A 12,211-nucleotide genomic window follows, 5' to 3' on the forward strand; every position below is an offset into this window, starting at 1 on the left:
TCCACTCTGATGTTAAAAGCCCTTTATTTTGGGCTTCACTGATCGTCTTTCCAGGTGACTAGGAGGTAGAATCCTGGCAGATAAAAACTAGGCACTTTTTCCTTCTGGGACTTTAAGTATCTGGGCCACTGTCTAAGTGAATTTGAAGTTCAATACAGCAGCATTTAAATCCACTTTTGGAAGGATATATATATATATATATATATATATATATATATATATATATAGTAGATTTTTATTATTCTTGCTCACCTGACTTTGGGTTTAAGGTCGAATTGGATGTTGAATAATACTTTGAATGTTTTAAAAAGCATTAAAAAAATTTTTTTTCCCATTTCCCCAAATGCCTTTTCTTTCATGATCTAAGGGTTTGCTCAGAATGGCATCAAGGGAATGAGATAACTACTATAAGACTTGTTGTTTGATCTGAGGCTGTCACCACAAATTACTATTCTGGGAATGGAAACATCTAGAAGAGGCTCCTGGGGAGTGCCCCCTAGCGCTCCTTTCTCTTGGCCTCACATAGTTCTCCCACCACGGGACTCTGGTGACCCAGTCATGAGGGTGACTGCTAGACTGCTGCCTCCAAGGTGAGATGGACCTCAACAAGGCATTTGAAGAAAAGATTCCAGAGCCCAAGGAAGCATCAGGACAAGTAATCTGGGGTACACCAGAAAGTTATCCTAGTGCAGCATTTCTCAAATACATCTGATCATAGGACTCTCCTGAAATGCATTTTAAAAGTACAAATCCTGGTCCCAGACTCACCTAACCGCTTTCCAAGGTGGGGCCCAACAATACATGTTGAACAACAGCAATTAAGTAACTCTTATGGTTAGGTAATTTGGGGGAAACACTGATTCAGAAGAAAAGACCTAAACTAAGGATGGGAGTCTAAGGACTTATTTAGGTTTCTGACTTCACAAATGACAGTGATGGTTTTTTCCATCTATTTTTACAAAATGGGAATTACTATAATAATGTTACTCCAGTTTCTCTCAAAGGCTGCCTAAGGTCTCATCAGATTACCTATAGGAAGTTTTGCAGACTATTTAGAAATATTTACAGATGTGGCTGGGTGTGTTCAGCATGGAGTGCCTCGGGCTTGGGTGGCAGCCCCTTCTCACTTGCAGTGGGCATGGCCCTGTGCCAGGTGCAGCGTGAGGGTGAGAAGGGGGATAAGAGAGAGGCCTGGCATCTCCACGAGACCTGCCCTCGTAGGGGAAAGTGGGCAGCGGCACTCAAAGCTGTAACACCGAGCTCCTGGGAAGCAGCTGCCAAGCTCCCCGGTAAGTGTGCTTGTGGGAACAGCTGATGTGTTCCACCAGGTCCATGGAAAATGTCCCCGAATTCCTAGTGAGACTGTGCATGGCACAGAGAAGTGGCTCATCTACCAGGGGACACCTCCTGACACCTTTATCCACTCTTCCTCCTCCAGCACATCCCTGACTCAGCTGTGACTCACAAACATCATCCCTCTGGGTCCTCTGCCTCTCCCTCCTCCTAATTCACATCCCTTAAGTTCAAATTTTCAGATCACTGAGCATATCTCTAAACGGGATGGACAGACACATATAACACTTAAATATCAAAATATTCCCATTGAAATAAAAAAATCCCTTAATTTCTGGGTTTATTGTAATTTATCCATAACACTTTTTCACAGACATATAAAGTCTCCTAATTCTTCCTTGGGCATGTCTCATTTCCTCTGTTAAATTGCAGGGTCCCAAAGGGCAGAGACTATGTCTTATATAAGACTGAGTTTGCACCACCAATAAAACCTAGAAAGGAAGCTAACATGTATAAGCACTTGCTTTGCAGGACATGCTTTTTAGGGGAAAAAACAAAGGGGCATGAAGAGAAAAGTTAGGGGAGCCGATGAGCATCAGCTTTGCCGTTACTTTTCTATTCAGCCTCTCTCCTGTCCACATACCCAGAAATTTCTATTTTTCTCCCTTGACTGATGGCCCGTGAGTCTGAGTTACTTAAGCAGCCCTGCAGAGGGGAACTTGGTTCTGCCCCCACCCCACACACATAGGTTATATCAGAAGCCTGTTATCTTCTTTGTATTTTTTATTCTGGCTATAATTTTATTGTCTTTGGAATTGCAGGTTTCCAATTATAATAATTCTTTCCCATTCCTCCCTTCAAACTTAACCAAAATCATACATGCCCCCTGCTAATAAAGTAATATTTTTGGTCTCTGCAGCTGGTACTATGGGGCTCTTTGGTGGTAAGAAACCTGACACAGTGCTCTGTTTAAAGAGATAATAGCTACTGCAGCTACCCAACATTTTCCAAAATTGCCTGAGCAAGTTGAAATCTGAAGCTGGTGACTAAGAAATGATGTTTTTATCATCTTTTCCATCTGAATTGGGGCCCAAATGAACAGACTATACCTAGGCTTTCAGAGGCCAGGGAGACCAGCAAGTCTAAAACTCAGCACCAGGGTTATGGCTTGTGTCTTCTAGCCCTTGGGCTTGCCAACATTGGGCTTCTGTCCTCCTGGTTTCTTGGGGACAGGCCAGAGCCACCATGAAGTCCTTTGATAGGCCAATTCTCCTCCCAGCAATGATAGCAACTCATCCCCTCTTGATTCTCACCCAGCCTCTTCTTCCTGTCATTGCACACATAGGTCTTTTTTGGAAATGCCATGAAGTATAATGGAACTAATGGGATATACTTGGAAAATAGGGTCTAGCTCCAATCAGGTAGCTCTGGAGACCAAGTATATGCTAAAGAAGAAAGCTTTTCCACAGACTGTCCACAGATCCATAGATAGAGAATGGACAACTGCTGGGAGTAAAGGAGAGCAAGGTCAGACATCATTGCTCTCTCGTGATTTAGCCCATGCATGTATCCTCTCCCAGGAGCATGATGTGGAAAGCTCTGACAAGTCTGTCCAAGAAAGTAGAGGCTGGGAGACACCCAGGGTTGGATGGAGTCAGGGACTTAGGGCTGAACATTGAGACAAGATTGGAAAGTCAGTTTTGTCCTGTAAAAGTGCAACAACTTCTCACACCTTTAACAGGACTCAACATTCTGGTTGGGCTCAGCTAGGCAGTTCTGCGGGTCTCAGCTGGGCTCACTGTGATCGGCGGAGAGTTGACAGGCCATTGGTTGGGTGACGGGGCAGCTGGGCCCTTTTCTCTCACCATGCAGCAGGCTAGCCCACGCTCGTTGACCTGGTGGCAGTTTCAAGGTTCCAAAGAGTAGCAAGAAGGGACAAGGCCTACGCACTGGAACCTTTCAATTCTTTGTTTGTGTCATGTTTGCTGTTGTGTCATTAACCAAATCAAGTCACAGGGCCAACCCCAGACTTAAGAGGTAAGGAAACAGACTCTACTCCTCAATGAGAAGGGAAGAGTTTGTGACCATTTTTGTAATTTACACAAACTACAAAGTCAGAGAGATCTAGCTTTGGGATTTAAGTAAGGGTAGGGATGGGGAGTGCTCCTTCCTGAGAAAGCAGTATCTGTCTTCTCCCCAAATCATCTAGACCAGCCTAGTCAGGCCAAGAGATGCATGCTCCACATCCCTGGTATCCTGGAGTGGCAGAACCAGAATGGCAGAAACAACTCAGGGTAAATGGAAGTACTAAACCAGAGATTGAGTGGGGTTTGTGGGAAAAATGGCCCACAGTCAAAATATAATGAGAACATATATTACTTTCTTCTTAAATTTCTTCTCATTCTCCTCCATCTTGCATTATTGCTTTCTTCTCTTCTTTTTTAGACTTCTTTTTCATGTGCGTATTTCAAGCATTTATCAAAAGGCACCTGATGACATCCTAATCAGAGCAAAGGGAGGGTGGCACCAACCTGTGCAAAGTCCAGGAGAGGAGAGGAATGAGTAAGAAGCCCTTAAGAGCAAGATGCAGATGTTGACATGTACAGCTGAAGGGAAAAAAGCCATTTTTGTTCTTGGAATGGAAAAAGAAGTACCACTTAGATGGCTTTTCAAAAAAGTATACTCTCTTTCGCTTTGTTCCTGCCACTCAAGAACTGTCATTCAGAAGAGCAAATTGAAGTCATTTGTGTGATTGTCCAGCAGGTCACTGTCACTGAGCTCAACAAAGGCCTTCTGATTTTAGCGCAACAACAGTCATTGACTAGTGACTGGAAAGTGATGGGGATAAAAGGTATATTTTGCCTTGAAGCTATCTTCCGTTGTCAGCAGAAGGCCTTCTAAGAGTAGTAATAAATTCTTCTGTCTCTAAGCACAGCACAGGAGGTATGGAAAAGCATACAGTAGGTGTAGGCAATTTCTGAAGATTAGCAGTCCAGAGCTAACTCCCTTATGGAACAGGAAACAGAGTCTAGGACCAGCTAAGGAGGGGGCAGGATAAACTCTGTGGAGGTAACCAATTATGTATGTGGGGCTGTTCTCATGCTTAGGTAGTTTCTTGGTAACTTTCTCGAACTAGTTTGTTGGGCACTGAGGTTTGGAATCAGCCTCCCTTCAAGGCTGCCTCCCATCCCTTGCCTTTAAGATGATCAGCAAATCTTCCAAGGTGGTAGCCAGAGAAAATTCCAGGCCTGCTGGCTCTTGGATTTGTGTCTTATCCCCGTAGTCTCCTTCTGATTTCTAGTCACCCAGAGAGATGTCTTGAAAACAAGCATCAGACCACAAGGGACATCCTGGTTGGAAAGTCATTCTGGGGAAGAGCAGAAAGAACCTGACATTAAACCACAGTCTGGTTGAAGAAACAACCCACACGACAAGGGGTTCCATGGCTAGCATTCATAACCTGCTCAGAGCTAGCACACCCTGACTCTCAGGAAATTAGGATTTGATTACTATTAGGCTCAGTTGGTGCTGAAGCCAACACAAACCTGGTAAAACTTAGTTCTGTGACATCACCTTAGGGATAACTACATTTACCACTCCACAAACAGCAAGTGTGACTGGAGCACCAGAAATCACCTCAAAGTTCTTTCCCTACTCAGTGCATTTTTCTATGTAAGGAAATTTTTAAAAATTCACAAATGATGTCAAAACATTTTTTTTTCTGTTTCTTCTCCCTTTTACTACACACTGAGGAAATGCCCAGCTTGGAATCATGAAAACAAAATGGGACAGGCAGGGTAATTGAGGGGGAAGAAGCATTTGTCATTGGAAAGTGGCCTCCAAAGCAGACAAATAACTGGGCAGGCACCAAAGGATTTTTTTCCCATATACAGGGCCCAGCACTGTTTACACTCAATAAAAGTGTCAAAGGAAGAAAGACTGTAGTGAGTTGTCCTTTGTAAACAGCAGCGGCTCCTAGTCTTCTCTAGGTTGTGGACTCTTGGGAATTTGATGAAAGTTACAAAGCTCACCCCTTGGGGAAAAGTGCACATGTAAACATGCATAGAATATTTTGCACAGAGCCTTCAGAAGCTAAGCTAAAGGCACGTGGTGGTGATGGTGTCTAGAATCCCTGAGGACAGGAATAAATGTGCCTTAAGCTCTGCTTTAATTAACCTACCACTCTCTGTAAAACCATCTGCACCTCTTCTGTCTGCTTTCCGCCCTTTTTTCAACCCTCCAGGGTTCGTGCATTATTACTTCCCCTGGTCTTGAGTATAGTGGAGTTGAAAACAAAGCAGCCAATCATCCGTAGACAAATTCCCCAAAGCGGGACAACCCTGCTCCCTCTGCCTGGGTCCCCCAGCCGGCACCCTCTGCCGCGCCCCTGCTCCGCTCTCCCCCGCTGCCTCCCCAGCCCCACGCGGGCCCTAGCCCCAGCCCCCGACAGCGACCCAGCCTGCGGGTTCCCGCTCAGCCCACGTGGAGGAGGAGCGCCAGGCACGGCCTCACAGTTTTCTTGGCGGGCTCCTTTTTCCTCCTCTTCTCCGAGTTGCTGTGGTAGGGCAGGTCGCGGCTGCGGTAGGATGGGCCCCGGCTCAGCTCGCGCTCGCTGTAGGGCGGCAGCGCGTCGTCGGACGCGTCCTCGTCGTCGCCCTGCGCCGCTCCCACCGATTCATAGGTGGCCGACGGCGACCAGGCGTAGTAGGAGGCGCTGCGCTGGCTGAGCTGCGCGCTCAGCTTGGACGGCGTCTCCAGGCTGCCGCCGTGGCTGCCGCCCTCGGCCCGCGGCTTGCGCTCCAGCACGCTGCTCAGGTACGAGTGGTCGTACTTGGGCGCCGTCCCCGGGGTCCGGCTCACCAGCCGCGGCAGGTGCGCGTCCTCGGTGGGCCGACGGCGCGGGGGGCTGTAGGACCAGCCCCGGTCCGCGTCGGTCAGGGGCTCTCGGCTGCGGCTCCTGTGGCCGTAATACTCCTCCAAGGAGCCGTCCTGGTAGAAGCCCCCGTGAGCCCGGGAGTCGGCGCGTTCGAAGCGGCTCCCGCCCCGGACTTCGTGGCTGTTGCCTTCTGCCCTGCGGGGCCGCTGGCCGTAGGAGTCGGCGAAGGCCACCAGCTCGTCCATAGAGACTGCGGGCACCCCGGTGGCGAAGTTCTTCCGGGACAGCATCTCGGATTTGGAGCGCTGCTGGCTGCTGGCAGAGGAGTCACTGGTCAGTCGGCCAGTTAACACACACATGCGTCAAACATTTGTCCTGTGCAAGGCAGAGCTTGAGGCTGGGAGATAAGAGGACCGCAGTGTTCCTGGGCCTGAGTCAGAAGACCTCCATCCCAGCCCCAACTCTGCTCCTTGCTGGATGATTCATCTTGAGCAAGTCATCACCCCTCAGGCCTCAGAATTTCACATGCTTCGGTGAGGGAAACTGCATTTGTCTATCTCAGGAGGTTGTGCTAAGAACCAAAATTGATTGGGATCGATACTTTCCTGTCTAGGGAGTGCTCAAACACAGTTAGGCCAACTTTCAATCATTATGTGACCTTTAGTTGACAGCCACATGTCTTACTCCACCTACCTTCAAAGCCAGGCAGGTGGTGTGGTTTGCAAGACACACAACTATGGCCCAAGGAGCCCCTGTAGTATTCAGTGACACCAAGAGGGCTGAGAGCCAAGTTATCTCTTGGTGGTTAGAGAGAAAGGCGATGTCTACTGGTCTTGCCAGGTGAAGGAAGCTGAGAGGTTGAAGGTCCTATTCAGGAGGGGGAAATGGCCACACAAAACTCAGTGCAGATCTTGGCCTCCCACATTCACTTGCTAAGTTCCTTAGCATCTGTAAGTCTCATTTTTCCCAATGTAAAATGCAGACATTAACAGGACCTACCTTTTAGAGCTATTTGAGAATGAAATGCAACAGTATAATTTGTACCTTTCACATAAGAAGTGATCAATAAATGATAGAGATGATGGGTAGGATTTTTTTTAGAGGCTGTAGGATAAAATACATGGGAAGGACAGGGAAATGTAACCAAGGTTCAGTAAGAGGTCTAGAACACTTGTTTCAAAGGGCCTTGAATGATTTCTTCTATACAGGTGTCATCAGGCTTCCCATGTTTATTATACATGAGAAGAGGACGTTCACTAGCCCAAAGAGAGATGTGGCAGGATAGCTTGGAATTAGAGAAATGCTCTCGGGTAATAACAGCTGGGTGAGCTCTGGGAAAGCAGTCTCAGATCTGCCTCGCCTTCCAGCTCCTATATTGACATCTACCTCCCTCACATCCAGCTCCAGAGCTGCCCCTCCACAGTCATTTTACCTGTGCCTAAAGCTCTCCCGATCCTCTTTGTTATACTCCATGGCTGAGGGGCCCCGGCTGGCTCCAGTGCTGCCTGCCATCACACCTGACCAGTAGTCAGGATTGCTCTCCAAGTCCCCGGGCACAGGGAGCTGCTTGCTTCGCATCTGATGGTAAGACTGGCGGAAACTGCTGTCTTCTTCATGTAGAGAGCTGAGTTCCGAGATGGTGTTGTTATCTGCAGGAACAAAACCAGGCATGACAGAATTTTCTACCTGTTAGACAGGAAGAAACTCTGCCAAGAGTAAAGACGGGTGGTGGGTTTGGCCCAGTGGGTTAGGGTGTCCATCTACCACATGGGAGGTCCGCGGTTCAAACCCTGGGCCTCCTTGACCCATGTGCAGCTGGCCCACGCGCAGTGCTGATGCACACAGGGAGTGCCGTGCCACGCAGGGGTGTCCCCTGCGTAGGGGAGTCCCACGTGCAAGGAGTGCACCCCATAAGGAGAGCCGCCCAGCGGGAAAGAAAGTGCAGCCTCCCCAGGAATGGCGCCGCCTACACGGAGAGCTGACAGACACAACAAGATGACGCAACAAAAGGAAACACAGATTCCCGTGCCGCTGACAACAACAGAAGCAGACAAAGAAGACACAGCAAATAGACACAGAGAACAGACAACCGGGGGTGGGGGGGGAAGGGGAGATAAATAAATAAATAAATAAGAGTAAAGATGAAAGACTCTGAGAAACTCCCACCTGAGGGCCACAATCCTGTCCAGGGTGGGTTGTAGACCTGAGCTACTGCAGTAGTGTTTGTATTTTTAGGCAAGCTAGAGACCCACTTGCGTACAGATAAAGAGGCTTCCTACTTGCTCTGTTCTTAGAATTGTTATTGTTCCACCCAAAGCAGGCTTCCCAGAACTCGAGCTCTCTGTAGCTGGCCTCCTCCTGGTATATTATCATCCTTGTTCAAATGTTTGTCTTCTTCCAGTAAAATTCTGGGATAATCCATGCTGATCCAGGTATGTTGGGGCCAAAAGGGGCAAAAAGAGAGAGATGCCCCAAAGTGGGGCTTTCACAGTCAGCATTGCCCTATGCTTTAGAGGCACCCTGTTCTGCCCTCTTTTGGCTCTGCTCCCACGGAGCAAGGAGTACATAGGACCAAGGAGATGTACCCACCTAATGCCCATCTCCCCGTTCTAGACCATACTCACCCACGTACCTGGAATATCCTGCTCAAATGGCATCAAGTCACTTCTGGGACCTGTGTAGACCTTTCCCCCTCCCCAAACAGTATCCCAGGTGTACAGGGCCATGAGGGGTCAGGCCCATTGTTTGGGAGTATGGGAAGAAAAGGGAGGTGGGTTATACCTATGGCCTGTGGATCTCTATTTGTACTCTTGACCCAGGTCAAAAATGGAAGGGGTGGGCCTTGTCACAGCTTTCTCATTTCCTTAGGTGGCCCTGGTAGGTTTTTGCAAAAGCACTTGTAAACAAGGACTAGAATCAATATTTGGAAAGAAAAAAAAATATGTCTATTTATATATTTATTTTTAGAACTTTGAAATGAATTGAATTTTACTTAAGAAATAAATGTAGTGAATCTATTTGCAAAGTAACTGAATCCATTTGTTTTCTAAAACCCTTTCATTAGGACTTCAAAATATTATCAAAAGCAACAACTACAAGGTTGAAGGCCTGGTCTGTGACTGAAAGGTAAACCAAGATAAGATGTGGGAAGCACGAACATGTGTCTCAGGTTCCCCTCAACTTTTTCTCCTCCATATCCCCGACAGAGAAGTTTTGGAGGGGCAGAGAAGTTTTGCTGGCTCCCACCCACAAAAGGGAGGCAGGGCTTGCCTCCATGGTGCAAACACAGCCCACTAATCCTGTTTCACCAAGGCACAGGGTTCACCCAGCTTAGTTTTGAGTTATAATCTAGCTTTTGGTTTTTTTAAAGAGTCACATTTTCTTCCTCCTAAGGAGAATGGACTAGTTTGTACCTGTTTTAAAGGAAAATAATTCAGATACTATTGAAAGGTAAAATCCAAAGCCTTCCCTTTCCTATGGTCCCAGAGTATTCTAATTTCCTGGGAACCACACAGACTACTAAAAAGTAATGTCTCAAAGCTTTCCTTAAGCTTCAGGGAATACCTGACCTTTTTCACTTCTTCAGATAATAAGGGCTATCTCTACTTCACTATTCATGGTAAAGGATTGTCCAGGCTGTATGCTGATGTTGCACTAAAATTTTTACCAAGTCGAACATGAACATCAACATTCCTTGCTTCACATGAAATGATGTAACTCTAGGACAGGGGCAGGCAAACCTTTCTCTGTAAAGGACCAGATAGTAAATATATTTAGCTTTGTAAGCCATACTGTCACAATTATGCAGCATGAAAGCAGCCATAAGTAATAGCAGCGTATGGGATTTTTTTCTTTTGGACTAAAGGAAAAATTTCAAAATTCAAAAATTTACTGAGGCAATGACTGTACAACTCTGTGATGAGCCACTGAGAGTGTACACTTTAGATAGATTGTACAAGGCATGGGACTGTATAACAGTAAATCATATGGCAGAAGATGGATTGTGGCTAACAGTAAACATATGAGGGTGTTCTCTCATGAACTATAACAAATGTACAATACAAATACATGGTGTTAATAATAGGGAGTATATGGAAAAAATATACCACATGTACACTGTGGACCATAGTTAATGATAATAATCTGATGGTGTTCTTTCATAATCTATAACCAATGTTCCACAACAATGAAAGGTGGAGGGGTGATGATGGGAATTCTGCACATCATTCTTGATTGTTTTATAAACTCACAACTTCTCTAATAAAAATCTATATATTAAAAAAAAGAAAGCAGCCATAAGTGACTTGGCAGGCTGTACTCCAATAAAATTTTATTTACAAAAATAGGAGTCAGATCAGATCTGGCCTGGGAGCCTAATTTGCTGGCTCTCTAGGACTGCCCAGATTAAAAAGATCCTAAGAGTGATCTCCCACTTACAAGGGCAAGCAAATGAAGCGCATATTGGCTAGCAAATTCATGACTCTTGATCTTAAAGAATCTATTACTCTTTTGTACCAACTTGAAGCTATGAAATACATTTTATAATGAAATTTTCAAGACTGTCTCACTTCCATGAGCCATCCTAGGATTCACTCTGCTCTCAAAGTAGAACCTCGCACAGTAAAGTGAGTTATATTCCTACTTCATGTCTATCCAGTTATTGTATGTTGACCAGCAGGTTCTAAGAAGTCTGGATTCTGGTTGTAGCATTAGCACTGAGTACTGCCACTGGTTACTTTCCCTCTTGGCCTCAGTTTCCTCCCATGTAAAAGGAGGGAGGTGGGTTCATTAATCTCAACAGCTATGACATTTTCAAATTCTAAGAACTAGAAGGTGTGGTTTCTGAACAGAAATTGCTGCTACAGCCTTGGAACCATCCTCAGTCTGCTCAAATATTTCTTAGGTAAAGAACTCAGGACTGGGAATGGGACGAAGTGGGTGCCAGTCTTACTTCTGTCGCTTCACCTCCCTGGGCTTCAGTTTCCTCATTTATACACTGCAAAGGTTGACCTCGCCCATCTCTAAGGCCCCCTTCAACTCTGAGTTTCTATTACATTATGACCAGCCAGCCCCTCGGGACCTCTTTAATCCAGGTAGACAGACAAACTACCTCACCAAAATCAGAACCCATCCTTCAGTTTTAATCCTTTTTCTCCAAGCTGTGAGACTCACAGGTTCCCTCCACAGGCACCTAGTCCTTGATCGCCACGCTCTCTGTGTCCGGCCCCTTCCAGGGATCCATGAGAACACTGTTACAACCAGCTTGTCAAGTGCAGTGACATCTGCATTCCTGACATTCCAATCTGGAGATGGTCTTTTTATAGTCAGGGTGGTGGGAGGAGGCAGCAATGGATGCAACTCAGACAGGATGAATTTAGAATTGCAAACTGGGTGGAATATGTTGTCCTTAATCTGAATAAAGCTCCTCTAAACTGGGACTGTTTCCCCAACAATTCCATCAAGTCTCCTTGGTTCCAAGGCGAGGAAGGTTCAAAGAGAGAGATATAGTGACCTCACTGCCATGCCTGCCAGCACCCTCTGATAATTAGCCCTTGTGTCAGACCTGCCCTATGCTGTCTCTCATGAGAGATGGCAATTTGGAACCCACCCCAAAGAATTGGCTGTGTCAGCTGCAAAGGCTCCACACACTGTGGGTGAGTTAAGGGTTGGGCCCTGCCACCTACAGACTTAGTAATTAAAAAGTTCTTTGACAACAGGGGGCAATCTCTTTGCTCTCCCCTCAGTCTCTGCTATTGGGCAGCTCAGAGGAAGGTGGGCTTCTTTTATTTTTACCAGATTCATTTGGGAGACTCATTCTTTCACTTTCATTAAGGCCTCAATTCAGCAATTTGGCAGCTGGATTGTTCAATGTAGGGCCCTCTACGTTGGAAAGACCTGATACTTAAGGTTACATATCTTAAGTCATTATTTTGAATACATATTTAGGGTGGTCATGGGGAAAAGACTGTTTTAATAAAATATTTCAAGCCCCAGGATTGCATAGTCCCAGCAAAACTGGCTGCCCATGGACACAACAAAAAA

General features: G+C 46.2%; 1 protein-coding gene across 8 annotated transcripts in view; it reads right to left on the reverse strand.

Moving 5' to 3' along the window:
• Window positions 1–1,616: 1,616 nt before the first annotated feature.
• Window positions 1,617–12,211, reverse strand: part of ILDR2 (immunoglobulin like domain containing receptor 2) — a 59,066-nt gene continuing 48,471 nt past the window's right edge. For 6 of the 8 annotated variants that reach the window (XM_058310063.2, XM_058310066.2, XM_012527625.4 and 3 more), the window contains 3 exons: window positions 7,602–7,818; window positions 5,806–6,481; window positions 1,617–4,660 (listed from right to left, as the gene is read on the reverse strand). In XM_058310063.2, the coding sequence (XP_058166046.1) occupies window positions 4,625–4,660; window positions 5,806–6,481; window positions 7,602–7,818 (929 nt within the window). In that variant the 3' untranslated portion in view covers window positions 1,617–4,624. Of the gene's footprint in view, window positions 4,661–5,805; window positions 6,485–7,601; window positions 7,819–12,211 lie in introns of all 8 variants that reach the window. The other 2 variants (XR_011645478.1, XM_071207556.1) reach the window with 2 other exon arrangements.

This window comes from Dasypus novemcinctus, chromosome 13 (assembly GCF_030445035.2).
Source record: "Dasypus novemcinctus isolate mDasNov1 chromosome 13, mDasNov1.1.hap2, whole genome shotgun sequence".
Taxonomy (NCBI): Eukaryota; Metazoa; Chordata; class Mammalia; order Cingulata; family Dasypodidae; genus Dasypus; species Dasypus novemcinctus.